General features: G+C 59.6%; 2 protein-coding genes across 3 annotated transcripts in view; both read left to right on the top strand.

The window, feature by feature from the left end:
• The window catches only part of NPLOC4 (NPL4 homolog, ubiquitin recognition factor), a 61,475-nt gene extending 42,532 nt beyond the window's left edge, over window positions 1–18,943 (top strand). Inside the window, exons 13-17 of the mRNA XM_043585368.1 lie at window positions 8,170–8,241; window positions 11,701–11,796; window positions 12,838–12,954; window positions 14,506–14,608; window positions 16,601–18,943. Of these exons, the coding sequence (XP_043441303.1) occupies window positions 8,170–8,241; window positions 11,701–11,796; window positions 12,838–12,954; window positions 14,506–14,608; window positions 16,601–16,758 (546 nt within the window). The 3' untranslated portion in view covers window positions 16,759–18,943. The remainder of the gene's footprint in view (window positions 1–8,169; window positions 8,242–11,700; window positions 11,797–12,837; window positions 12,955–14,505; window positions 14,609–16,600) is intronic.
• A 2,582-nt stretch (window positions 18,944–21,525) lies between these two features.
• The window catches only part of FAAP100 (FA core complex associated protein 100), a 10,268-nt gene continuing 4,868 nt past the window's right edge, over window positions 21,526–26,925 (top strand). Inside the window, exons 1-5 of one of the 2 annotated variants that reach the window (XR_006297985.1) lie at window positions 21,526–21,746; window positions 22,078–22,196; window positions 23,034–23,992; window positions 25,117–25,273; window positions 26,125–26,897. Coding sequence is in view for 1 of the 2 variants with exons in the window: in XM_043585365.1 (XP_043441300.1) it covers window positions 21,582–21,746; window positions 22,078–22,196; window positions 23,034–23,992; window positions 25,117–25,273; window positions 26,125–26,897 (2,173 nt within the window). In the remaining variant the exon portion in view is untranslated. The remainder of the gene's footprint in view (window positions 21,747–22,077; window positions 22,197–23,033; window positions 23,993–25,116; window positions 25,274–26,124; window positions 26,898–26,925) is intronic. The other variant, XM_043585365.1, reaches the window with a different exon arrangement.

The following is a 26,925-nucleotide window of genomic DNA, read 5'->3' as shown; positions in this document are numbered from 1 at the left end:
TATTCTTTCCTGCTTTGTCAAAGATTAGTTGGCCATACGTTTGTGGGTCCATTTCTGGGGTCTCTATTCTGTTCCATTGATCCCAGTGACTGTTTTTGTGCCCGTGCCATACTGTCTTGAGGATTACAGCTTTGCAATACATCTTGAAGTCCAGGATTGTGATGCCTCTGGCTTTGGTTTTCTTTTTCAGGATTGCTTTGGCTATTCAGGCTCTTTTCTGGTTCCATACAAATTTTAGGATTGCTTGTTCTGGCTTTGTGAAGAATGCTGGTGTTATTTTGATAGGACTTGCATTGAATATGTAGATTGCTTTGGGTAGTAAGTTCCTCTAATTTATATACATATTCTGTGGGTTTTCTGCACAGATGAGCATATTGTCCAGAAATGGCAGTTGTCTCCCCTTTCCCATTCATTTCGGCTCCTCGTGCTGGTAGGGCTTCCAGAACAGTGTCCAGGGACCAGTACTATTATCTTGTTTGCGACCATGAAATAAGTGCTTTCAGGATTTTATCATTAACTGTGAGTCTGTCTTTCTGGTAATGCTCTTTATTTGGAGATTTGCTTTTTGCTTGCATGTCTTGTAAGTTTCTTGCACTTAAGAAGCGAGCTCCCTTTTGTCACGGAGCCTATGTTGTTTCTTTAATCCTGCTGTGGTTTCCCTGGATTGCTCACTCGCCTGTCGGTGAGAGCAGGCTAGCAGTGCTTCCCACAATTTGTTACGGACTTACGGGGTTTGAGACAGTCATTTCTCACATGTTTTAGGAAAATACCAGTTTGAGCAAAGAGACCTCCACAGGCAAGCATTGAAGTAACTCCTGTGGGCCGTGGGCTGTAGGCTGTGGGCTGTGGCCTGTAGGCTTACAGATGGGACACACACCGATGCCTGTCTGAGGCTACTCATCGTGTTGTTGTATGTGGTAAACAAAAATGGGAAGTAATTCTACAAGTTCACTAACAGGGCCTTCAATCAAAATATGTCTCTGGGATAAAATACTGCATATGTGACTGTTAAAGGCATGTGCTTGAAAATTATTTAAAAATCTGGGATAGGGGCGCCCGAGTGGCTCGGTCAGTTGAGTGTCTCTTGGTTTTGGCTCAGGGGGTGGGGTTGAACCCCACGTCAGGCTCTGTGCTGAGTGTGGAGCCTGCTTCACGTTCTCTCTCCCCCTCTTCCCCTCTCCCCTGTTTCCCTTGCTCGCACTTGTTCTCGCTCTCTTAAAAAAAAAAAAAATATCTGGGATAAAACTCATAATGTAAAATTAAGCATGTACCTGTACGTGCAGCGTAAAGATACACGTGTAGGTGTTTGTGCACACATCGATGTGTGCATTTATACGGAGGACGGGGCTGGAGAGCTCGGGGGTCCTTCGGGAGGGTGGTGCTTGTCCACAGCTCCGATCTGTATGTCCCGGCACGTACTGTGCAGCCTGCAACGAATGGCCGGGGGTTGGGAAGAGGTGCCCTGAGACCGAGACACCGGAGAAGGAAGGAAGGTGAAGAGACCCGCAGGACGGCCAAGGCGTCGTGTTTTCTGTGCTTTTCCTGAAGGAGTCACTGCTTGACCTGGGTTGTCTTCGGGGGGGTGTTCACGGTGGAGGGGACTGGTCTTTTCTGTCTTCTGTGCTGCGTTGATGCTACGTGTGTGTTTCTTTTATAATTTAATGCAAGAGTTGTACTTGTTCATGGTCGCACCCTTGATTCCTACAAAAAGACACAGGGAAGGCGTGATCAGCGGTAGCCACTGTTTGTGTCTAGCATGTTTCCTTTTCATTTCTGTTATTTTAGAGCAGATTTTTTTAAGTTTACTTATTTTGAGAGCACACCTGCGCACACAGGGGAGGCGGAGAGAGAGGGAGAGAATCCCAAGCCGGCTCCACACTGTCAGTGCAGAGCCCAACACAGGGCTCGATCCCACGAACCCTGAAATTCTGACCTGAGCCGAAATCAAGAGTCAGATGCTTAACCAACTGAGAGCCCCCCAGGCGCCCCATCAGGTTTTTAAATGGGGCTCATAATGATAAGGGAGCACGTTATTGAATATGTGGCTGAATCAACGTATTTAACAACTGACATCTGCTTCCGTTGCTCCTGGATGCCGCTAGGGGTGCTGGTGCACGTTGGTGCAGCTCTGGACAGGACGCCGGTGCCGGTGCCCCCATCGTCACCCCGGCCGCGGGTAGGTGAGGGTGCGGCTTGGGAGAGTGCTGCGTTCCCTGGGGTTTCCCTGGGGGTGGATTTGCAGGCGTGGTGTTTGGATGGTGTTCGGGGCTGTCGCCTGGATGAGGTGGAGACGAGCGTCCAGGGCCAGCTGAGGCCTGGGCCCCCAGCACGGACAGGCGGGGCTGCCGTGCACCCTCGGGGCACAAGGGCACACCCGGAAGCCAGGCAGAGCTTCCTTGTCAGGAGGCACCCGTAGGTCCAGAATGGGGGCGCCGTTGGCACCACGTGGCCGTCGGGGCCTGGCGCAGCTAGCGTGGGGAACGCGGGGCTGGTTAGGGTGGTTTAAAGAAGAGACCGGGGAGGAGCCAGGTCTGCTGGGAAGGCAGGCGGAGCAGTGGCCGGTGCTGCTGTGGGAAGCGGGGCCAAGACACTTGCTCGTTCAGGGTTTCGTGAACGTCAGAGAAATACCCCGCGTGTGTGTCCTGTGGGAAGAGGTGACGGGCGGGGAACAGAGGAGACCGCGAGTGGTGTCCTTGCGGCAGCGCAGCACGGTAGAGAATGTGTGGCGGCCCTGGGCTCCGGGGTTTTCAGAGACAGGACGGTCCCGGCTGGGGGTGGACGGGGGCCCCGAGCTCCCGGGCCGGCGGGCCGCTGCTGGAGGGCTGGGACTGGGAGTCTCGGGGACCAGTTTGCACACGGGAAGCCAGGCTTCGGCCGAGAGCAAGGCCACGAGTAGTGGGTGGAAGCTCGCCAGCGAGCATCTAGGCAGCGGGAGCCCCGAGGGGGTGCCGTCGGACGGGGTGCTGCAGCTCCAGGGCGCATGTGCTTCAGGGGCACAGGTCTGTGTCTCACTTAACGTACAGGGACTTGACTAATACAAAATCGGACGTGTGCTTCCGGGAAATCCGAAATTCTAGATGACGGGGAAGTAGGCGCCCGGCACCAGCCTTCACCTGTGCTTCTAGCATCCACTGTGCACGCGTGGGGGCAGGAGAGCCTAGGACGGCATCGCCAGGGTCTGCAGCGTCTTCACTCAGGCCAGACCTAGACCCCCTGCCAGGTGTCACACCTGGGTCCCGGGATGACAGCGGTGGGCGAGTCGCACCAGTGCCCTCCTCCCAGGCGGCCCGTGGGGCGACCGTGGGGGTGTCCCGGTGTGGCGTGGCAGGGCGCTCCAGAACTGAAGAGTGTGAGAGTTAGCCAGGTGGGGAGGGCCTTGTCCAGGGACCACACGTCCTCAGGGCCCGATGCGTCTGGGGGCCGTGGCTCTGCGGTAGGTGGAGTGCGCTGGAGATGGTGACGCAGGTGGCGGGAAGACACGGGCAGAGGTGGAAGGTGGCTCTGGGACGTGCCCGCCGGAGGGGATGTGGAGGTGGGTGGATTTTGCGGCAGGCAACACGAGCACCACATGCTGGCTGCCGAGCTGGGAGAGGGCAGCAGGGGGGAGATGTGAGGTGGGCCTGAAATCCGCGAGGAGGCGCGCTAGGAGGGGAGGGAGCTCACTGTCGTAGAAGGTCATTGTGGGCACAGGGCTGGGGAGCCCGATGAGGCTGGCGCTGTCATGCAGGGGACGTGCGTCCACTGGCTGTGGCCTTTGGGTGTGGAGACTGGGTGCCAGGGCCCAGGGCTCTGCTGTCCTAGCAGGAAGGGACCCGGGCTGGAGCCAGGCCTCTGGTTGGGGTGGGTGGGAAGGCACTGGAGTCATGAACTTCGGCGAGTAGCCCCGTGAGCACGGCCGGGGCTGTGTGTTTGAGTCTGGCGTGGCCGGACCGCAAGGAAGCCAAGCCAGCCATCTTTGGTGTCCTCCGCTCTGGAGGCCCTGGAAGGGGGAGAGGGGACAGGGAGGCAGAGAAGGGGCAGCTCTCCTGCAGGGAGCTGCCGTGGGGGCTCTCGAGGCCCGTGGAGCCCCTTTCTGTCTCCGCCATCGTTCGGGGGCCGTCCCAGTGCCTGGCGCTTACCCAGGAGTGCTCTCTGGGCCAGCCCTGCCTCACTCCTGCCACGTGCTCTGCGCCGGCGTCATTTGTCGAAGGATAAGTGTGTTTCGGGGGTTTTATGCGTTCTCCCAAATCTCCGAGAAGGTGGCGCTGTCTGAGCCCGCGGGGCCATGCTGTCGGGACCCCGCGCCGCACCCCTTCATCCTGAGAGGGTGTCTTCTGTTTCCTTGGGGAATTGCCTTGTGCTTTCTGCATTCGGTCGGCCGGTCTTTGTGATTAACCCGTCATGTGCTGCACACACATGCCAGGGTGCCGTTTTCTTTATAGTTGTCATACAGAGAAGTTGCAATCGTTTCTGTTCAAAGAGTCTTTTTCGTTATAACTTCTGCCCATTTCATTGTATTTGGGAAGTAATTCTTTATCCCAAAACTACGTGCTTACTTATGTTTTCTCTTGGTGTTTTTATCGTTTAATTTTACATTGAGGTTTGTGATCCATTTATCCGTTATTTTTTGGTTTATTTATTGCAGTTCTCTTATACATCACATGTTTGTCAGGGTGGGACCCTTCACTCATTCAGCTGTTTGTTTGTTTATTTATTTATTGAGAGAGAGAGAGACAGAGACAGAGAGAGAGAGGGAGAGAGAATCCCAAGCAGGTTCCGTGCTGTCGGTGCAGAGCCTGACTCAGGGCTCGATTTCATGAACCATGAGATCATGACCTGAGCAGAGATCAGGAATCAGATGCTTAACCACCCGAGCCCCCCAGATGTCCCTCATTTAGCTTTTTTAAACAAATGGTGTTGTTTTTTTTTTTTTAATGTTTGTTTATTTTTTGAGAGAGTAAGCACGAATGGGGAAGGGGCAGAGAGAGATGGAGACACAGAACCTAAAGCAGGCTCCAGGCTCTGAGCTGTCAGCACGGAGCCCGACACAAGGCTCGAACCCACGAACTGTGAGATCATGACTTTAGCCAGAGTCAGACGTCCAACCGACTCAGCCACCCAGGCACCTTCCCAAAATGTTTTAATTACAAGAGATTACATTTGCTACCAACGTTATTTAGGAAAACTTAGCAATTAATCAAGAAATTGCCAAAAAGAGAAGAGATTCTGAACAACATACTAGCATAATGTCCAGTCTCAGAAGAAGGATTTTATGGTACCTGGAATCTCCAAGCTAGGCTTTCATTCGAATCTGCTGTCAGGACGAGGGTCTGTGGCCACAAGGTCCCCACGAGGGGAGGAGTAGGGTTGGAGTGCGTGACCTCACGGCGCCATCGCGTTGTTGAGCGGAGATCGCCAAGTTCTGATGCAGAGATGAATTCTGCTATGGATGGACCGGGTCTCTGGCCCCCTCCACCCCTCCCAGCCGTTAGATCTTGGGCAGGTTAACTCACCTTGGTAGCCCTTCGTGTCCTCATCATGCGCTGGGGACCCAGGGGTTGTGTGCACGCGGTATCTAGCCTGGACTGTAGGCTACCAGCGCCTAATACATGCCGGCGACTGGTTGTGTCTGCATCTGACAGACAGTCTGCAGGTGGTTATCAGCGAGACTGTTTCCTAGACGGTGATTCTTGGAGAAAGTTTGTTCTGAGATCTTGCCAGTTCTTTAAAGAGAAAAGCAAAATAGGAGTAAACTTAAAAAAAGGGGCGCCTGGGTGGCTCAGCCCATTGAGGGCCTGACTCTTGATTTCGGCTCAGGTCATGATCTCTTGGTTCGTGCGTTCGGGTCCCACATCAGGCTGTGCGCTGACAGCACGGAGCCTGCCTGGGATTCTCTCTCCCTCTCTCTCTGTCCCTCTCCTGTTCGTGCTCTTCCTCTGTCTCTCAAAACCAAATAAACTTTAAAAAAATAACATAAAGGGAAAAGCAATACATCAAGGATTTCATTCGCCTTTTCCAAAGCAAGATGGTGCCACCCGGTCCGTGGAGTTTGCCCTCTTCCTGGCACAAAGACAGAGATCCCCGGACTCTTCTGTGATGTCACAACTACGGTGCCGCGGTCTCTGCTCTTGGTCGTTGCCGGTGGGGGGTGCTGGGGACCTCGGCCCCTGCCTCTCCCGGAGGCTCGCTCCCCTCGGACGAGGAACCGCTGACGCTTTGTTGACTGCTGACCCGGGAACTGAGAGGCCCTCCTCCCTCAGTCCGACATCTGCTGACGCCCATAAAAAGTAATTGCTTTTGAGATGCGGTAGAGGACTGGGGGCTGGCTGGCAAAGACATCAGCAGGGAGGCATGTGGGAGAGAGAGAAGTTACCTGTTTTCCCCCAGCCCCGGGGAACAGAGGGGGATGCAACACCTTTATTTTCTTGGGGAGCAGAAAGGTACAGTTGGGTAGTTAAATTTGAAAGAGAATAGCACGACACAGAAAAAGGAGAGAGGGGCATTTAACAAGAAAAGTCCCTAGAGGGGGAGATTAAAGCGAACAGGTGCTGGAGGAATGTTCCTGCATATTAGAGCTTAATTAGATTTGAAGATGAATTCCAGATGGGCTAATTATGGATGAGTTGTTGCAGGTTCTTTCTTGTAGGGGCAAGCGCGTATTTTTGGAAATGGTGATTTAGTTTGATTGGGTTTGATTCCCACCTCCTACCATATCTCCTCTGTTGAGAAACCACCGCCTCTGGGGCCCCAGGACCCCGCTCAGCAGTCTCCTGTCTCCAGCTGCCCCTGTGAAGCCGGCAGGGCCACGGAAAGCTGGGCCCAACCTGACTGCTGCACAGACGAGCCCAGGGTAGCCACCTGGCACGTGGCAGGACAAGTGACTCTTCCCCGAATTCAGTAGGAAGTCACTCCGACTTCAAAGGAAGGCAGACAGACAAAGCGGTGTGTTGTTTTCGGGATCGTGTCCTTCGACGGGTGCTAATGCTCCCTGGATAGCTAGCTGGTTCAAGCTGTTTGGACCATTTTCTGGGAGAGCCGAGGGGCAGGTGCTGGCGGGCAGCTCTCTTCCATCGTGACTGGAAGGAAGGGAGGGAAAGCCTAGATAAACGGAGACGTATTGCAGATGAGAAATTTTAATTTCTAAAAAACAGGATCTGGGCCAGATGGGATCCCTGGTCTTGCCATTAGGGTGATAAGCCTGGTTCGACTTAGGAACCACCGACGTGGGTTGTCTGGAGAGAAGGTGCACACCTCTGACATCCCCGGGAAGGTGCCCGTGTGCCGGGGTGGCCCTGCGTCATCCTGCAGGGGGAGCCCCTCCGGGGGACCTGCTTGGCTTCCCTTCAGGTTTGAGAGCTTTAATAAGTGTAAACTTTTATGTAAGGCCTCATGATTGGAAGTTATGGATATATAATTTATATATGACTCAGAGAATGATTTATATGATGTTAAGTGATGATTTAGATAGAAAATATGATCCCCTCTCACAGAATCTTTAATGAAAAGTGTTGGTTCTTATGAATTTATTTCTAGAGCTCTGTTTGAACTCAGCATGTTTGACATAAATCAGATATAATTGTCATTTTATGATTAATGAACATATGCTGGCCGTTTTTCCCCATAATTAAACTTTATGTTCTGTGCATCTGACAAAGCAGAACAAGTTTAGGCTCTGACAGATCGGTGGCGGGGGTTTTCCACGGCTGCGTATTTGTGTGTACGTGTGCTCATTTGCGTACGTATTTATTTTATTAACGTACAGGATGAAGTGGGGATTTCAGAGGAGGGTGTGAGGGGGGTCGTTAGGAGCTAGCACTCAGTCCCGAGGTTGGGGAGCGCTTGTGCGGGACAGAGAGGTGCAGGTGGGGCCTGCAGGCAGGGGCCCGGGCCGTATGTCCTGCAAGGGGCAGCGAGTGCCAGGCCTGGTGTGTGTGTGTGGGGTGGGGGGGTGCTGGAAAACGCTCTCCCAGTGGAGACACCCTGTTAACCAAGAACACGGCTGCTCCTTCATGTTGTGGCCATCATAACAGAGGCAGATGCGAGACAAAAACATGCACATCTTCCTCTCCTTTTTACATGCTCCACAAGAATTGTGGCCATTGACCAGGTAAGACAAGCCTGTGAGAGGCCAGCCGTGTCACTGGTCAGCAAACCCTTGCTCACACCTCTCGCTTTTGTTTCCCGTTTCAGGACATAGACAAGTTTGGCAATGAGATCACCCAGCTGGCCCGGCCCCTTCCCGTGGAGTATCTGATCATAGACGTAAGTGTGCGTCGTCCACCCCCCCCCCCCCCCCCCGCCCCGGGCTGCTGGGTGAGGCTGCGTTCAGTGGCGGCTGCGGCGTGGACAGTCGCTCCTCTATCTGGCCCAGGACAGCCACCCAGAAAGCGTGTGAATCCCTGAGCTCCTGTCATCCCCGAAAAGCTGGTGACTTTATGGGGGTTTTCTTCTAGCTTGTTTTTTTACTTCCTTAAAAACAACTTAGGGTTTACCTCTCCCTGACAAAAATGCAACCCTGGACCAGCGACCTGGCCAGGCGGCCTCTGGAGATCAGCCAGCCAGCCCGGCGTGGCTCTGTGCTCGGTGTGCTCGGTGCTGTGCTGGTGACGGTGCGGCTGCCAGGCCGGGCTCGCGGTGGGCCGCCTCACCTGAGTCAGTCCCGGGGGCACACGGCTGTGACTGTCCTCGGGTGAGTCGGCGGGTGCTCTCCTGGGCAGAGCTCCAGGAGCCAAGGAGGCAGCCGGCTCCACCATCCAGGCTCCGCTCCTGGCGGGAGGTGTGGCCCCCGGCCAGAGCGCCACAGAGGGCTCCAGTGCCCGAGGCATCTGTAGCAGCCAGCTCCGTCCCAAGGGGATGGGCAGCGGCTCGTTTCCTGACTGCTTCCGGCCAGGATCTCTTCGGCCGTGTTTGGACTCAGGAAGGGCATGTGATTCAGGCTGTAAAATATCATTGCATTTGGAGCAGCAGGTCCCCGTGAGCCAAGCCCACCGGTGCTCCATTCCAATTGACAGCTCCCGAGAACATATTTATTACCTAGGCCGTAAAGGCATCTGTTTGTTAGACTACCTAGGGTGTAATTAAGATGAAAACAGATTGATGGAACATACACTTAGGAGGGGTCGGCATGATTTAAAGCCAGCTTTCTGAGGTCTCCCCTCCCCGTGGCCTCCCCACCCCTTTCCTTTTAGAAAAGAACCGAGTTCTTGCTTAGTGTGCTGTGTCAGTGAGCTTGCTTGTAAGGGAACATTGCGCCCTGAGACACCTGAGCTCTCTGTTCTTGTGGAGGGAGGCTGGAACAGTCCCTTGAGAGCAGGTGTCCAGACCAGACGGCCGTCTCCAGCCCCACGCCCGACCAGGCTTGTCTGATGTCCTCAAACCTCGTGACCGGGCCACTAATGTCACGCAAGAGGAGGGATGGGCCTCGCTACCCGGAATGCCGTGGATGTGCTGTGGAGGCGGCCGGGCATTGGCCAGATGACCTGAAGCTGGCTGGGTGGGGGGCACTGAAACAGGAGACGAGGTGCTGGGCTCACCGCACCCCTCTCCGGTGTCTGAGATGTTCACAGACCGCCTAGGGCACTTTGGTTCGGCCGTGCTCTAAGGGGAGGTTGCGAGTCCAGCACAGACATCTCTTAATTCCACATCTGTGGCCTGGGAGCTGCCCTGTTGTGCTGGTCCACCACTGTGTCTGCCTCCCGAAGGGAGAGCACTGCACAGTCCACAGACCTTTGTCTCTGCAGCAAGGACAGAGGCTGAGACTAATAATGCAGGCTTGCGTGTCTGAACCTTGGTGACTGTAGGCACTCGGGGCTGTCTTTGTCTTGCAGAGGGACAGAGCGAGGCCTAGGATCTGTCCGCAGCTGACAGGCCGCACAGCCAGTACGTGGCCCCGGGGCTGGAGTCCACACGGCTGCATGCTCTCGTCAGTAAAAGATGAGTGGGCTGGGTGCCAGCCTGGCTCAGTCGGTAGAGTGTGTGGCTCTTAACCTTAGGGTTGTGAGTTTAAGCCTCACATTGGGTGCTGAGATTACGTAAAAATAACATCTTTAAATGGGGCGCCTGGGTGGCTCAGCCGGTTAAGCATCCAACTTCGGTTTAGGTCATGATGTCGAGGTTCGTCAGTTCGAGCCCCGCGTCGGGCTCGCTGCTGTCAGCGCAGAGCTGACTTCAGATCCCTCGTCCCCCTCTCTCTGTGCCCCTCACCTGCTTTCATGCACGTCCTCTCTCTCTCAAAAATAAACATTTAGGGGCGCCTGGGTGGCGCAGTCGGTTGAGCATCCGACTTCAGCCAGGTCACGATCTCACGGTCCGTGAGTTCGAGCCCCGCATCGGGCTCTGGGCTGACGGCTCAGAGCCTGGAGCCTGTTTCCGATTCTGTGTCTCCCTCTCTCTCTGCCCCTCCCCCGTTCATGCTCTGTCTCTCTCTGTCCCAAAAATAAATAAACGTTGAAAAAAAAAAAATTTTTTTTTTTAAATAAACATTTAAAAATAAACAAAAATAAAAGTAAAAATCAACAAATTGTTCAGTTGGGGTGCCTGGGCGGCTCACACGGTTGAGCGTCTGACTCTGGGTTTTGGCTCGCGTCACAGCTGCATGGTCATGAGATGGAACCCCACAGCGAGGAGTGGAGCCTGCTTGGGACGCACTCCCTCTCTCCCTCTCTCCCTCTCTCTCCTTTCTCTGCCCCTCCCCTGCTGGCTCGCGCTCTTTCTTTCCTAAAATAAATTCATAAACTTTAAAAAATTGTTTTAAAAAGTAAAATAAAATCTTCAAGACCGTCAGGGCTCTGGTCTCAGATGCTGCCGCCGGCTCAGCTCGTCCTTGAGCCTGCTGGCACAGTCATGGCACATCCCGGGCCAGCCCCAGACAGCCCGCTGCCTTCGCCGATGCAGAAAACAGACCAGAACAACACTTTCCTCCTCGAGAAACAGTCCCGAAGGAACCAGAATAGCTGCTCTGAACCTGGACGAGGTGTAATCCGCTGCCACTGGTGTCACGTTGCAGAGGAAAAGCTGCATCAGCCACAGTGTGGCACTTTGGGGCGGGGGGGGGGGGGGGGGGGGAAGCATCTGCCCAGAGGAGTGAAAACTATTTGTATCGATTGTTGCACATTTACCACTGTCCTGTAGTGTCTGTCGATTGTGTGCTGGATTTAAAATGCTCTCTGTTGTTCGGAAAGCACGTCTGAGCCAAATGAAGAGTTTAGGTTCCCCCCTGGACACACGTTCTTGACTCCAGCCCGTCTGAGGGGGAGCGGGATCGCCGTGCGCCGCGCCTCAGGGCTGAGCGGCGGCTCCCTTGCGGCCTGGACGTGTCCTGACCCCCTGCAGTGGTGCCGCGGGCTCTCTGGAGGTCACTGCGCCTCTCAGACCGTCGCGGGCTGCCCCCGAGAGTTCTCCCGGCCTCGTCCGTTGTGCTCCCACGGCGCACCCTCTGGCTTATCGTCGGCTTACAGAAACCGGCCACAAATGGCATGATCCTAGAAATCGTCAAAAACGATTCTTTGGTTCGCTTCCCAGAGTCCTGAGCATCAGGGGTTTCACTGAGGCGTGTCGTTAGCGGGTAACCGCTGCGTCCAGCGTGGAGCAGTCGGGCCTCCGCGGCCGTGAGGGACTCGGAGCTCGGGGAGGGCGTCGTGATCGGTGCTGCTTGTGGCCCCTGAGGGCCGCCCTCACCCGCTGGCACACGAGTGATCGTGGCTTTGTGTTTTTGTTCATTAGATCACAACAACTTTCCCCAAGGATCCAGTTTATACTTTTTCTATTTCGCAAAATCCGTTTCCTATTGAGAACCGGGACGTGTTGGGTGAGACACAGGTAAGCTCTTTTCTTTACAGACATGATTTAAAGTAACTGCCGCTTGTTTATCTGGTGTCAGTGTCGTTTTCCCAGAAAGTACCAAGCTTTTACACTCTGGCGATTGATTCTTACGGCAAAACCACAAGCTGGGACTTTTTTCGAGACACTGTTGGTCACCGTGACATCCTCTCTGGAGTGGGGTTGATGAATCCCCACAAAGGCAAATCCTCGGAGGCCCCCGGCCTGTGGACCTGCCGGAAGAGCCGTGGTCGGCTGACTTCTTTTTTTCCCCAGATCTATTCATCACTTGTGTCCTCTCCCAACAACTTTTGTGTCATTTGTTTGTTGACCAGCGTCCCGTCTTTGTGGAGATCTTTGCTCTGTCATCCTGCCGCGTGGGCCTCGGGCGGCCCGGCCGCCTGGGCTTCCCGCCACGTCCTGCGCGGTGGCCCCTCCTCTGAGGCACGGCGGAGGCCGTGCAGAATTGCTGAGGCTGCCTCGTGCCGCCACACGGATGGTCCAGGACACGTGTGTTCCTAGGTGCATCTGTCTGTGCGGGGACCCGGGCCGCTTGTAGCGGCACAGAGCCACTTACCGGGTGGCTCTCTTGAACTGCTTTGAGTTTTGCCGACGGCGCAGCGTCTCTTAGTCCCCCCAGCTCGCACACATAGTTATTCCTCGTTGCAGTCACACTGCCCCAGTCAACAGCGCGGCTGCACAGGGAGCACGGACCAGTCGTCTCGCCCCGAAGTGGCCCTTCCCGCAGCCCACTCCACTTGGACGTGCCTTTTTTTGAACGCGTCTCCCAGCTGGGTCGGCTTTATAAACGTGCTCCCTTGCACGTCCCTCGACGCGTCACGGGTGCCGAGGGCCACAGCCTGTGCCGCGGCCACGTGCATCCCTATGCCTGGGCCCCCGTCGGCTGTAGAACGAGACGGGGAGGTGTGTGTCCGCACCCTGCATTTGGCCGTGGCCCAGGCGGAGACGGACAGCTGTCTGGGCCGTGGGGTGGCCACAGCATGCCCCCGTTCACTGCGTCCTTCTGCCTCACCACTCTAGGACTTCCACAGTCTGGCCACCTACCTGTCCCAGAATACTTCCTCCGTGTTCCTGGACACCATCTCGGATTTCCATCTCCTGCTCTTTCTGGTCACCAATGAAGTCATGCCTCTGCAGGTACGGGCCCGGCCTGTGTGCGCGCCCACCGAGCGCCTGGCTTTGTGGTCCTCGGGCGGGATTGGCTACAAAGAGACGCTGCTTTTCCTCTCAAGCCAGAGCGTGGCCGGGAAGCCGGGTCGCAGTCCCCCTTAGGTCCTGCGGGCGGCGGCTTTTCACAAGGGGCTTGCCGGTAGAATGACGGGTTTTTGACACGAAGCATTTGCACTGAAACAACTTGTTTTAAGTGTCTGCCGCCCCCCCCCCGCCCCGTGATGGAGGACAGCTTCGTTTGTTACAATCCCGTGGGAGGCAGACAATAGTGAGCTCCGTGTCCTCTAGCGTGGAGCTTTAGAGATCAACCATTTACGTAATTTCTGTCCTAACGGTTTTGCAATCCTAGCCTCTGCTTCTTACTGATCTCTCGCCTCCTCCTGAATCAGCTTTGGTTTTATCGCCTAGGCCCAGAAGGTTGGCCAGCGTCCAGACCCTGAGTGCACAGCTGCATAGTTGGCATTTTTAAGGCATGCCTTCAGGGAGAAGAGGGCGTCTGTCACCAACACTGGCTGCCATCTGAGCATTGCGGGGGTGGGGGGCGGTAGGCGGTGGTCAGTGGGTCCAGCCAGGAGGCCCCTACTTATTTTGTGCCTTCTTTCTGTCGGAGACCCAAGGAAACACCAGAGAGAGGGGGACGAGTTCTTTCTGAGCCACTGACTCAACACATTCCCTGCAGGTGACAGAGAGGAGAGAAGATGCCCCTCCCTCCCCACTGTTCTATGTCAGGTGGCCTATAGCCGTTCTTGGGTCCTGCTGGGTTTATCTTGTGTCTGTATTTTGTCCCCGAACTGTCCACTTCTGGTATTTGATATCAGGCACCCCGAGACTCCCCACTGGCTTTCTTTGCCTGCCTTGTTAAACCCAGAGAGTGCCCGCCCCGGCCCCAAGCGTAGCCACTGCCGATCCGGTTGGACAGGTGACGAAAGCCTGGGCTCTTCACACCACGGCCTCCTCGCCAGTAAACATGTACTGTTTGGCGGTCACCTGCTGGAAAACATTTTTCCGGGGAGCTTCTGAGAGCCCCTAAAGCTTTCTTATAGATTCTCAACGTATAAACTATTTTAATTCTCTGCACGTTGACCCTGGAGGCCTGGGATCTAGAGAGCATTTTTACAGACTTGGTTGAGAAGGTAGAGAGCCTCCAGGGAGAAGCGTGAGGGTGGAGGGTGGACCCCACGACCACAGGCGCCTGTCTGTGCATCCGGGCCCTCAGGGAAAGGAATGTGAGCTTCAGTGTCCGGTGGCTGAGAGCGCTGGTTGGCTTAGGACAGAGAGCAGCACGTTAGGGCTATTTGGGAAGAACTTTAATTTTAGCACTAAAATTCAGCATGTAGATGTATAGACCTAGGTGTGTGGTATTATGTTTCATGGTGACGGCCTGTGAGGTTTTTTACATTCCCTTTGAGGAGCGTCTCAATGTTTCCCAACGCACGGTTAATAAGAAGCCGCTTATTAAGCGGAGTGTGCCCACCATAGGCAAAGCCAGTTGGAGCCTTCGGTTTTGGGTTCTTGCAGGACAGCATCAGCTTGTTGCTGGAGGCTGTGAGGACCAGAAATGAGGAGCTCGCGCAGACGTGGAAGAAGTCTGAACAGTGGGCCACCATCGAGCAGCTCTGCAGTAAGTGTCCTCCCTTTCTCCTCGGTCCCGAGGGTCCTGCTCTCATACTCCTAGCGCCGGAGCCCAGGCAAAGCTGCTTATGTCCTGGGAGCCCCACCCCCCGGTGCGCCCCGACGGGTGTCATGGGCCATCACACGAGCACGGCCCTTCTCGTTGCTGTGACGTGCGTGCTGTAAAGGTCACCCAGATCGTTGGGATGCGGTCCCGTGCACGCACCCGCATGTGTACGGGGGATCTGCTAAGCGTCCAGCGTCTTAGGAGCAATTCGAAAGCCCTTATTTTAGATAAACAGAAACCTCACATTCACGTAAGTGCCGAAAGGCCCGAAACCTTTGGTCTCAGCCTTTTCTTTCTCCCCTTCTTTCTGCTGGTCCTCCGAACTTTCTCGATGGATAAGGAGGGAAAGTGTTCCGAAGAGAATGTGGGGATCTGTGTCTCGGAACCTGACTCGGCACGCTGCCCAGGGAGAGCTTTCCGTCTGTGGTTCCTTCCGGGCAGGTGCTACGCTGTGGCCGACCCGTCCGGCCGAGCACTGAGAGTGGTGGCCGCGGTGCAGCCCTTTGCCCTGTGGCTTTGAGAAGCTCTGGAATGCCCTCTTCACACGGCTTGGCAAGTCCACATGGGGGGCGTCTGTAGCGTTTGCTCAGTGCAGTGGGTAGATCTCAGAGCCAGTGGAGTCTCTGCTGTGAGGGCACTCAGGTGGAGAGTTCTCGTTCTCTCTTGATGCTAAGGTCCCCGGGGGATCGGGGGCCCGAAGGGCCTAGTATTTGTTGTGCTGCGCTGCTCGTCAGGTTTTTTCCTGTACGATTCTGACGGACCAGTAACGCGGCCGGCTCCACGTGCCTTTACTCTTGCCCTGGCGTTCTGAAACACTGCTCGCGTATTCTGAGGCAGAGGACAAGGTCTCCCCACCAAATTCCCGAAAACGTAGGCCTGCAGCCTCGTGTCCTCGGGAGAACGGCGGTCTGGTGCCAGCCAGCGGCGCTCAGCCCCTGGTGCAAGTCTCTGGTACCCGTGGCCCCCACGCCGGCACCGTGCCGTTTGAATCCTTCACGCGGGAATGCGGATGGCAACAGCTTGAATATTCCGGGGCCCTCAGCGTCAGCCCAGGAGTGCCCAGAGAGACTGGGCACTGGGTTGACCAGCACAGCACGGGAAACAGTCAGGGATGTTGTGATAACGTGGGGGGAGCACTGGGTAACGTACGGGACCGCCAAGTCACCGTGTTGGGCACCCAAACTAATAGAAAGTTGTACGTCACCCATACTCGAATTTAAAAACACAACAACCGGGCGAGACATTTCACAAAAAGAGGTAACGGCGACGGTCACCATCGTTAGTCGTCAGGGAAACGCAAAGTGCAATAAACAAGAGACCGTTACCCATTCGGCAGAGTGGCTGAGACGAGAAACTGGCAGTGTTACGTGCTCGCGAGTTCGCCCACGCTGGTGAGGACGGGAAAGCCGTCTGGCCGCGTTTTGTAAACGGTCACTTCCTCTGGGATCCGGCGAGCCTGCTCCTAGGTTTTCACCCGAGACGTGAAAACACAGGCCCACGCGGAGGTGCGTGCAAGCATGTTGATGGCAGCTTTGTTGATAACGGCTCGGAACTGTCAACGACCCAGATGGCCATCACCAGGGAAGTGGGTAGCCAGCACCGGTGTTCTCACAAAGAGCCCACACGCAGCAGGAGGAAGGAGGGCGCCATGGACACGGCACACGAGGAGGGTGGCGGTGGGGTAGAGTTGGTCACGGGTGACGGCTTCGGGTTCTGCGGGCAACGGTGTCGTGTATTTAGGGGTTCTGTGTGCAAGCAGGGGACTCGCAGCGGGGGTCCTGGCACCCAGGCCGTCCCTACCTGTAGTGCTTTCTTTGCGAGCCCCCATTTGCTCTGGGGGCGGTGCAGGAGAGCTCCGGGGCGGGTGGGGCGTCCCTCCACGCCCCACCCGCTACCGACGAACCACGACGAGTGGCCGTTTCTCTCCCCCCACAGGCACGGTCGGAGTGCAGCTTCCAGGCCTCCAGGAGTATGGAGCCGTGGGCGGCTCCACGCACGCTGCCACGGCCGCCATGTGGGCCTGTCAGCACTGCACCTTCATGAACCAGCCGGGCACCGGCCACTGCGAGATGTGTAGCCTCCCTAGGACCTAGGGCCCCCGGCCCCTGCTGGCAGGACTCGGCCCACCGCAGCCTCTCTCTGCAGCCGGGATCATTGCAACCGTCGCCCCGCGGTGGGCAGCCCTGAAGGGCGGGGCAGGGGGGCTGCCCTGGGGTCTCCGACCCACGAAGCTTCTCAGCACCAGGCTTCCGTGGAGGGAGAGCCAGCCTGGCGCTCTGCGGGCCGGCAGCAGCCTCCTAGCGGAGCGGCACGGTGGTCCCCCCCCCCCCCCCCCGCCCCCAGACGCCCCGCGCCGGCCTCCGAGGTGGTGGAAGGCCCCGGGCGCCTCGGAATCGTCACCTGGGGTTGGGAGGGACGCCAAGGCCTTACTGCCACCATCCAGCTTTCTCTTCCCTTCCCTTTGGATGCTTTTTGTTCTTGCCCCTCCCGTGGTTCCAGTTGGGAGTTTTTGGTGGCCGCCGTACCTGTCGCTCTGGGCAGACCCTGCCCGTGAGGCCTCTTCCTCCCCTGCCAGCAGCCGCCGTCTGGCGGAACGTGAGCAGGACCGGGCTCGCCGACCCACCGTTTGCTTGATCTGCGGCTTAGTTTGCTGCCCACCCTTCTCGCTCTCACCAGACATCCAGGTGGGGCTTTTTAAAGTCTGCGTTGGTTGTAATAACAGTTATCAGTAATTTCTGCCCGGAAGACTTTTATTTATTTCTTTTTAAGGTAAAAACAACATAAAAGGGGAGTGAGAGAGACTAGTTTCCACTTCCTGCCCTCCCATACCGAGTCCCTGGGAGCGGGCACAGGGTGGGCACAGGGTGGGCGAGGGTGGACGGGAACCCACAGTCAGTTCTTGGAAGTAAACCTCAGTGCCTGAGACTCTTCTGCCAAGCCACACAGCCGCCACAGCTGCGGACTCGGTGGACCAGCAGGAGGGCGGCGGTGGCTCCGCCGAGGATCGCCTCCCCCCACCCCGCCCCGCCCCGCCCCCTCCCCGAGGCCTCGGACCAGGCCTGCGTGGGGCAAGCTGGGTTGTCCAGGACCCGCTTTGCCCTGTACACCGTTCCCTCCCACCGCCCTGCCGGCCCCCAGCCGCCCGCGTGGTGTGTGGCCGTTGAGGCAGGCCTGCGTGAGAGAGCAGGGGCCCGCCTGTAGGGAGGGCCGCTGCCAGGGGTCGAGGTCAGACCTTGCACATGTGCTCTGGGGTCCCCGGGGACTTGTGGGCGGCACCCTGATGCCTCTTTGCCTTAATGCCGGCCACGTCTCTTCGCTGCACGATGCCCACGAGAGGCCGGCCCGGACGCAGACCGTGCTGAGGACTTCATGTCTCTGCCCCGGGGGTGGGAGGCGGGCCTGTGTGACCCTCCCTTACCCGTAGCACTGGGGACAGAGAGCCCCGTTCTCTGCGTGTTGGCTGCTTTTGTGGCAAGGGCTGTGCCCGGAACCTCCGAGTCCGCCGGGCATGGGGCACACGAGACTTGTCTGCCCTCCAGGCCAGGGGCCAGCTAGGGTGGGTCTGGCCTCAGAGCCATCGGTTGGGGGTGGGGGGTGGCGGGAGAGGTGCGGAGCGGCCGGCCTGAACCACAGAGTCCCCGCCAGCGTGGCCCCGTGTCGTCTGGCCGCTGTGATCCGACGCGAGGCTGCGGGGGACCCTGTGCTCGGCCTGTGTGTCTCCCGGGCCCGCCCCCGCCGGTTCTCCTGGTGTCGCCTTCACCCACCTGCTGCTCTCCGTCTCTCTTCAGCCAACAGCCTCCTCACTCTGAAGTTCTGGCAGATGCAGAACTCGTTTCCTTCTGTCTCTGAGCTGAAGGAAAAGTGTTGTGATTTCTCTGCTTCTGGTTTCAAGTCACTCTTTGTTCAGTAACGCACTTTCCTTCATCGTCCAAATAGATAGACTCAGCTCAGCATGCGGGTGGGGGGGGGGCGCCCTGCCAGAGGCCTTGGCCGTGGGCAGTGCAGCCACCTCCTCTTGCCCGGGGGAGGGTCCCCCGGCCCCGCCTGCATCCTCCCTGCCCTTGTGCGCACACACCCTCTCTCGTCACCAGGCGAGGGGTGACCGCGTGCTCCCCTGCCCAGGTGCACACGGCTGGCCGCCCTGGCCTCTGACTGGTCCGCTCCTGGTGCTCACGCTCCAGCTCCGCTTGGGGCTTACAGGTGGGCGTCAGTTGGGTTTGCGTTAGCGTTACCTGGACTCCGGCCCTGCCGGGAAACCAATAAAACGCCTGAAGCGACTCTTGGGCTCCCCATTTGTCATCCCGGGCCCCGAGGCCTCTCCCTGCGCGTCGAGCTTCTGTCTGCAGGTTGTGTCGGAGTCTGCTTCCTGTTGCGGGACTTCACTTTCCTCTGCACGTCACTGTCCTCGTATGGAGCCCTCTCCCCTGCCCGGGCTCCCCGGCACTGACTTGTGTGTGGTGTGTCACCCGGTGGAAGAGGAGAGCGTGGCCTCCTTCGGGCGCTTCCCTGCCTGTCAGCCACGTGGCTGCTCCCAGGTCTCTCTGTCTGGGGACAGGTGCTGGTGTCAGGCAGCAGGTGAAGGACGCAGTCTGGAAGCCCCTCCACTGCACAGGTGTAGGGGTGTCAAGCCGGGAGGTGACAGGCTGCCTGTCCTGAATTGTCGCATGACGGCGGCCAGGAGGCACTCCCTCTTGGGGCTCAGGTGCCCGCCTTCACACACACACCTTTCTGCACCACCCAGAAAGGTGGGCCTTGGGCCACGTGACTCATTGCTCCCTGGACAAGTATATAGAAAACGGCGCCTGCTGACGTCGGGGGGCCCTAGGTGCCTCTGGGCCTGGCTGCTCCAAGCAGCGTGCGGTTCACACTCCCAACCACGGCCTCCGAGTTGGGGTCACTGCCATACCCGGCCCTTGGTGCGCCTCAGAATGCTGGACTTGCTGGATCTGAGGAGAGCCACCCCCACCTCAGGAAACCAAGCAGAGGGGACGTGCTGCCTGTGAGGGGGCCCAACAGGGCCTGGGGCTGCCCTGCACACACCAGGGATTCGCGCCCCCCCCCCCCCCAGGCTGGCAGTGTCATTTGACCTTAGGAAGATTGAACTGCCCCCAGATTTGGCACAGAGAGCACTGGCGGGAGCGTGCACCTTGCACACCCACGAGAGGCTGCTGGCCTTCAGCCCTATGTCCGTGTCTGTAAACTCCAGGGGTCAGCACCCAGGGCCCCCCTCTGTTTATATAGGGCATTGCTCATAAATCCTCACATCACAGTGTGGGCTTCCCCGGCTTGGGGCCAGGATCCTGCTAGGCCTCCTGAGCAGAGGGAGAGGGACAGAAGAGTGACCTGGCCCAACAGCGCCTGCAGGGTCGTCCTGGCCAGCCAAGGGTTTGGCCGTCCAGGCCAGACCTGGGCGGGGTGTGGGAAGGCCTGCCCAGCTCAACCCACCTCCTAGATCCACTTCCCCATGTGCTCATTTTCTCTAGGACAGCTCCTCGGTGTTGGGGAACAGCCTGGGAGGACTGGGATGGGAGTTAATATGAGCGGGTAGTTCAAGAGGAATAGTGGTCAGACTGGCAGACAGGCCTTGGGCCCCGGGCACAGGAAAGGAGCCTGCCCCCACTTCCCAATTATGAAGGCTTATGGGGCACCTGGGTGGCTCAGTCCCAACTTCAGCTCAGGCCATGATCTCTTTCCAGCCCAGACTTCACCTGGGGTCAAAAAGGGCGAACAACAGACTGCGAGGGTCACGTTCACGTTGTGTTCAACCCAGCACCCAGAAACCATGGAGCGGTGGCTGTCCGCTGTCCGGGGCGGGGCGGGGCGGGGGGGGGGGTGCCCGCCTCAGCAAAGCCAATTAGAACCGCTACCAGTTGTGCATTTTGGCAGACACGGCAGCCTCGGTGATGTCAGTTTAACTTCCACGCCCGGGGAACGGTTAACGTACTGTGCTAGGCTGCACCCCGCAGGTGCCTCGCTCACTCCTGGGTCTCTGACCTTGGAGATTCTCCCGTTGGCAAGGAGTGGCATGTATTTGACCTTCCCGTCTGCAGGCACCTTTCAGGGACTCTCTGGGCCTCCTGACTCATCCAGAGGAGAGCTCTTGGCTCTTCTCTGGTGAGCACTTCAAAGCCCCAGGGAATGTGGAGAGAGAGGGGCAGCCAGGGTGGTGGAGACGAGAGGTGTCTCGCCCTGGCTTCACTTCACCCCCAAACCGATTTCTGGTTAGCTATACCCTCCTCTTCATGATCCTTTGCCCCCATTGTCCAGCCAAACTAATACACACCCTGAACAACTCGTGGCCAGGATCGGAGGGAGGGGCATCTCTGTCCATGTTTAGCTCAAACCCTGGGGTTGGGGTGGGCTCAGAGGGAGGTGACCCGTCCTCGGGCCTGGAACGCCCGGGCTGCGGGAGCCCTGGACTCCTCCAAGAAGTCCAACCGCTCCCCGGAACCCCACAAAATCGCATTAGGAGTGGACCGTCTGCCCAGAGGAGGCGGTACGCTGGCCCCTGCCTGGCTCCACGGCGTACAGGGGTGGCGCGACGCGACTTCGGTCCCGGCCGACCAGCCCCGAGGCACCGCACGGGCGTGGGAGGTGCCGCGGCGTTCCCCGCTTCGAGGGCGCCTGGGGCCGCGCGGCGCACGGGCGGGATTCCCTGGGGTTCCCCGCGTTTGGCTTTACACAAGCGGGCCCTTTGCCAAGCCGTTGTGCCCACTAGTTTCCTCGCAGGGGCGGGGCCTCCCAGCCTGCCACCCAAACTGGGACCCGGCACCCGGCGCGGAGCCGCCCCCGCCCCCGCCCCCGGGCCCCGCCCTGCCCCCGCGCCCCGCCCCCGTCCGGACCGCTTTACGGCGGAGGTCGCGCCGCCACGTGGGCGGCCGTAAAGCGCCCCGCCCCCCGAGCCTCCGCCGGCACCATGGCCGGCTTCGCGCCGCGGGTCCAGTACTTGGCGGGCTTCCGCTGCCCGCTCGGAGGCCTGGCGGCGGGCAAGCCCCGCGTGCTGTGCCGCGGCGCCGAGATCTTCGTGTCCACCGGGAGCGAGCTCGTCTACGTCTACGACCAGGAGGGGAATCTGCTGACCGTGAGCGCCGGGCGGGGACCTCGGGCCCGGGAGGGGCGGGGAGTGGTGGTGGGCTGTCGGGCGGAGGGTTTGGCGGGGGTCCCGGACCGGGAATGCGGGGAGGTATCGGGTGTCTGGAGCCCGGGGTCGGGGGAGGACAGGCCACCCGGGGCGAGGGAGCGGGGCGAGGGGACAGGGTTCCGAGGGTGAGGAGACTTGGACGTGGGGGGTCCTGGTTCTCTGGGAGGGGCCGGCGCTTTTGAGGAGCTTGTGTAAGGACTGGGTGCCGCTCTCCGCCTCCCCTCGGTCCTTCTCTCGGCCGGCCTGACGCCGCTTTCCCTCCGATGTCCAGGCCGTCTTCAGGTTTCCTGGTCGGGTGTGGCACCTGGAGCTCTCGGCCCTCGGCGGGGTGCTCTACGTGTTGTGCGCCCAGAAAGGCGTCTACTGCGTGTCGTTGGACCAGGCGAGCAGGTGAAGAGGGGTCACTGGGCAGCCCTCATGGCGGAGGCTGACATGGTCGCAGGTGGACTGTGGTTGTCTGGGACCGTGGCCTCCCTACCCTGTCTTCTGAAACACGCTTCTGTGCCTGCTGCGACCTGTACCTTCTGCTTGCCCCCTGGATTAGGTTCAGAGTGAGCACCCACCAGCCCTGTAGGGCTGCTGGGCGCCGGGGCCGGCTCTGAAGTCTTGGGTGCCCCCAGCCCCCAGCGTCTACATTCTCTAGCAGGCTCCTGCTGGAGGAGAACCCTTACTAAATGAGGTCTAGGCTGTAGAGTGTGCAGCCTGAGGTGGGACCCTGTCCCCTCTGCTGTGACACACTTTTCAGGTGGGCCCCTGTGGTTAGCAGTCACAGCCAAGGCACCCTGAACCCCGAGTCAGTTGGGGGGGGGGACCGATGTTGAGGAGTTAGGCCTCAACCAGGTACCAGTGCAGAGGCTGGACGCAGGCAGCTGCTCGTTGCTGGTTTAGGACTTAAAAAGGTGGGGGCTGCGATTCAGAGCCTGGGCCCCGGGGGCTCTTATGGTTCTGCACTGATGAGAATTTTCCTGTGGCATCCCGTTTCTGGAAGCCTGGATACATCCCGTCGCATGTGTCCCTGGGTGACTGGTCAGAACAGTCCGCGGGCAGGTGGGAGGCAGTGGGGCAGACCAGCCGCTCCCTGGGGGGCCTTCCGCCCACTGCTGAGGGGCTGTAACCCCCTCACCAAGGCCACTCCCCGTGGAGACTCTGTGCCCCGTGTGCTCGCTGGCGGTTTGTTGGGAAGAGAGCTTATGAACGTTCTGACCAACAGTCCGCTGGTTCTTGAAGGTCTGTGAGCCAAGATGACGGGGATGACAGCGACAAGGATGATGAGGACAGTGAGGACGGCGAGCCCCCTTGCCCCGTGATCCCCGTGGACCCAGATGCCTGCATCCTCCCTGACGCCACACTGTGTGCTTTCGTTGTGCTCGACGACATACTGGTCACCCTGGCACAGGGCCCTGCCCAGTGGAAGGTACAGCTGTTCCGGTGTCACCGTCCAGGGGAGGACGCCAGGCCCCCAGGCCAGATCGGCGAGGTGGAGTTGTCCACTTCCAGCCCTCTGGCTGGGAGCCTTGGGGAGCCCACAGCCCCCCACTTCCTCCCAGTGCTGTGCTGTGTGTCACCACCGGGCTGCAGCGGGCTGTGTGGCCGTATGCCGGGCTCTGGGGGCTTCACGCTGGAACGGGCCCTCTTCGGGCTGCTCTTTGGAGTTGACGCCTCCCTCTTGGAATCACCTGTGATCCTCTGTGGTCTCCCTGATGGCCAGCTCTGCTGTGTGGTCTTGAAGACTCTGGTCACCTCCAGGTTGGCCCCTGGTGACCCAAAGGCCCTTGTCAAGATTCTCCATCACCTGGAGGAACCCGTCGTTTCCATCGGAGCGTTGAGGACAGAGTCCTCGGGCGAGAACGTGGAGGACACACACCCAGACTGCCTAGTGGCGCTGGGTCGCCACGGCCGGGTGCTGGCCGTCAAGGCCAGCTGGGACGAGGCGGGGGATCTGGTGCCGGAGCTGCAGGAGTACCGGCTCCCAGGGCCTGTGCTGTGTGCAGCCTGTGGCGGAGGCAGCCGTGTGTACCACAGCACCCCCTCGGACCTCTGTGTCGTGGACCTGGCTCGGGGAGGTGCCCCCCAGGACCCCGTGCAGCCTGACAGGGGCCCGGGAAGCCTGCCCTCTCTGCTGTGTCCAGCCAGCTTAAGCGTGTGCAGCGTCGTCACGCTCTCCGTGTTGTCCGAGGTGCCTGAAGGTACGAGCCGCTGTTTAAACCTGGAAAACCGGAGCCTGTCGTGGCGGGGGGTGGAATTTTCCGTGTGGCTGTCTTCTCTCCTGCGACCTGGCCCGTCCTCCCCTCTCCGTCTCCTTCGCGCCTTTCGTAAACCTGACAGGCAGGTGTTTCCTTGCCTGGAGTAGCCTGGGGGTCGGTACTTGTTTTCCTTTGGGTCACGGGGTGTCTGGTCGTGTGTGGCCTGTGGGGGCCGCGGCGGCAGCCGGCCGCTCGCCCCGGGTGGGGTCTGCACCTGGGTGACCTACGGGTCTCCTGCGGTGGGTGGTCCAAGGAGGGGCAGGTGGTGTTTTTTGAAGGTGGGAGGCGCCTGCCCTGCTTCCCGTGTGTCCTGCTGGCCAGCCTCCTGTGCCCCGGTGCGGGTGGCATCCTGGAACTCTGCCCCTGTGTTTTCCCCAGATAGAGCCGCAGAGGGTTTTTTGCCGTGTCGGCCCGGCGCCACGGTTAGCGAAGTGTGCGCTCTTGTTAACATGGTGCACGAAGCCCGTGACGCCAGTGTGGACGGTACTCACCAGTGTCCGTACCGCAGGGAGAGGGTCGTGTGGATGGCTGCGCCCAGCAGCGGCTGGGCCTGGGCGTGCTCTGTGCCTCGCTCTTCTGGCTGCTGCAGCCCGGGCCGGGGCTCGGGTCCTCCGCGGCATTGGGCTTGGGGGACCAGTGGCCAAGTCGCAGGAGGTGGAGCCTGTCTCCTGGAGGCTCCCCAGGAGCCCGGGGGTGCGGGAGGGGACGGAACAGGTGCTAGAGAGAGCAGGCTTCTGGGGAGGCCCCTGCGAGTGCAGAGTGAGGACGAGGGGCTTGTGCGGCACCCTTCGGTCTGGAGGCATCTCTGCCGTGTGTGGCCCGTCGAAGGTAGAGCCGCACCGGGCTGACTTGATGGCCCGCATGCCACATGCGTGAGGTGGATGTGGGCAGTGGGTCCGCCCCCCGGCCCACGTCCAGGGCCCTTTGGTCATCCGGCATCTCTTCAGGGCCGTCGCCAGGACCCCCTCTCTCGCCTGGGTCCTGGCTTCTGGCCACGTTTGTCCCGTGCCTCCAGCCATTTGCCCCTTCTCGCCTGTTGACCAGGCCCCGTGGGTGCCCATCCTCAGGTGGCACCAGGCTCCTGGCCCTGTCTGCCAGGGGCCGCCTGATGACCTGTAGCCTGGACCTGAGCTCCGAGGCGCCCTGCCCCGCCAGAGCGACAGTGGTGAACACTGGCCAGAAAATTAAGGAGCTGCTCTCTGGAATCGGCACCGTCTCTGAGAGGTGAGCGGCTGAGCTGCCTGTCGCCCGGGTGGAGGCCAGTGCCGTGTCCTTGGGGGTTGGTATCCTTCGGGGGGGACGACATCCTGGGTGGCGGTGGCGGTTCGGGCCAGGCCTGTCGCTTTGCCCCTGACCCCAGTGAGAGCCCCAGATGCCACGTCGTGTCCCATCCCGGAGGTCGGGAGGGACGTCCGCCGCGTCCTGGGCCCTGCTCGCGCATCTTCCCTGCCATCGGGGAGACTCTCTGTGCCGACGCCTCAGCTCTCCCCCAGGGGTCCCCTCTCCTCGGAGGTCTCAGCCCCCCCGTCTCAACAAAGGCCCCAGCGGCTTCATCCTCTGACCCGCCTTTCTGTGTGGCCCGGGGTGACAGTCTGTAGGCTCCGGGCCCTGTCACTTAAGGCCGTTCCATAGTGCCTGCCGTCCCTTGGGCTGTCACAGCACTGCTGCGGAGGAGCAGAGGGGCCAGCTCAGGACGTGGCCGGGAACGCAGCGGAGAGGCCAGCCCTGCTGTGGCACCACCTGGCCCACGTGGCCCCGACGAGGTTGGCTGTGGCCATGAGCCTGGTGGACTAGGCCAGGCCCGCCGAGTGGCGTTCCGTCAGCTTCAGCCTCTGTCCCCTGTGGCCCTGCTGCCCGAGAGCCGGGCTTCAGTTAGACAGCTGGGGGCACCTTCAAAAGGGCTCCGGTAGGGGTGGGGCCGGCGAGCCACCCCGAGGCAGGCCCTCGCTCCTCTCTGGACGCACGTCACGGGGCCGGCCGGGTCCTGGTGTCTTCCAGGCCTGGGAGGAGGGGATGCGGCACCCACCCCCGTGCTTCCTCGCCCGTCCCCAAGGTGCCGTGTTCGTTCTTTCCAGGGTGTCTTCTCTGAAGAAGGCGGTTGACCGGCGCAACCGGGCCCTCGTGTGCCTCAATGAAGCCATGAACGTGAGCTGCGTCCTGCTAGCGAGCCGCGAGGGCCCCAGGCCCATCTCGTGTACCACTGCCACCGCCTGGAGCCGCGCGCAGCTGCAGGACGTGCTGACGGCCACCTGCCGGCTGCAGAACGGCAGCGGCTTCGGTCTGGACCGGGGCTGGACTTGGTGTGTGCAGGTGCGTCCCTGCTCCCGCGCCTCAGACCCAGACTCGGCCGGCTCGGCCACCACCTACACCATCCCCGTGGACCGGCTGGGCCCCGGCGACCGGCGGGAGGTGACGCTGCCCCTGGGTCCCGGTGAGGACGGCGCGCCGGACCTGCCCGTGACGGTGTCCTGTGCGCTCCACTACAGCCTCAGGGAGGTTGTGGGTGGGGCCCTCGCCCCCCCAGACTCTTCCGAGGACCACTCCTTGGAAGGGTGCCCCCCCGACATGTTGCCCGAGCAAGACGGCGTCTGCCTGCCCCTGAGCGAGCACACCGTGGACGTGCTGCAGTGCCTGCGCTTTCCTGGCCTGGCCGCGCCCCCCACGCAGGCCCCCAGCCCGCGCAGCCCCGCTGGCGACCCTGTGGACACCTTCTTGGGAGCGCGCCTCGGGCCGGGCAGCGAGCCGGCCGGACCTGCCTCCCTGCGGGCCAAGTTCCCGCCCCCGTCGGTGGCCACCATCAAGGTGTCAGCAGGGCTTCTGAGGGCCGCCCTGGGGGACGGTCAGCCAGGTTGGTGTCGCTGACGGCCTGGCTCCTG

This window comes from Prionailurus bengalensis, chromosome E1 (genome assembly GCF_016509475.1).
Source record: "Prionailurus bengalensis isolate Pbe53 chromosome E1, Fcat_Pben_1.1_paternal_pri, whole genome shotgun sequence".
Taxonomy (NCBI): domain Eukaryota; kingdom Metazoa; phylum Chordata; class Mammalia; order Carnivora; family Felidae; genus Prionailurus; species Prionailurus bengalensis.
This window is presented reverse-complemented; position numbering and strand designations above follow the sequence as displayed.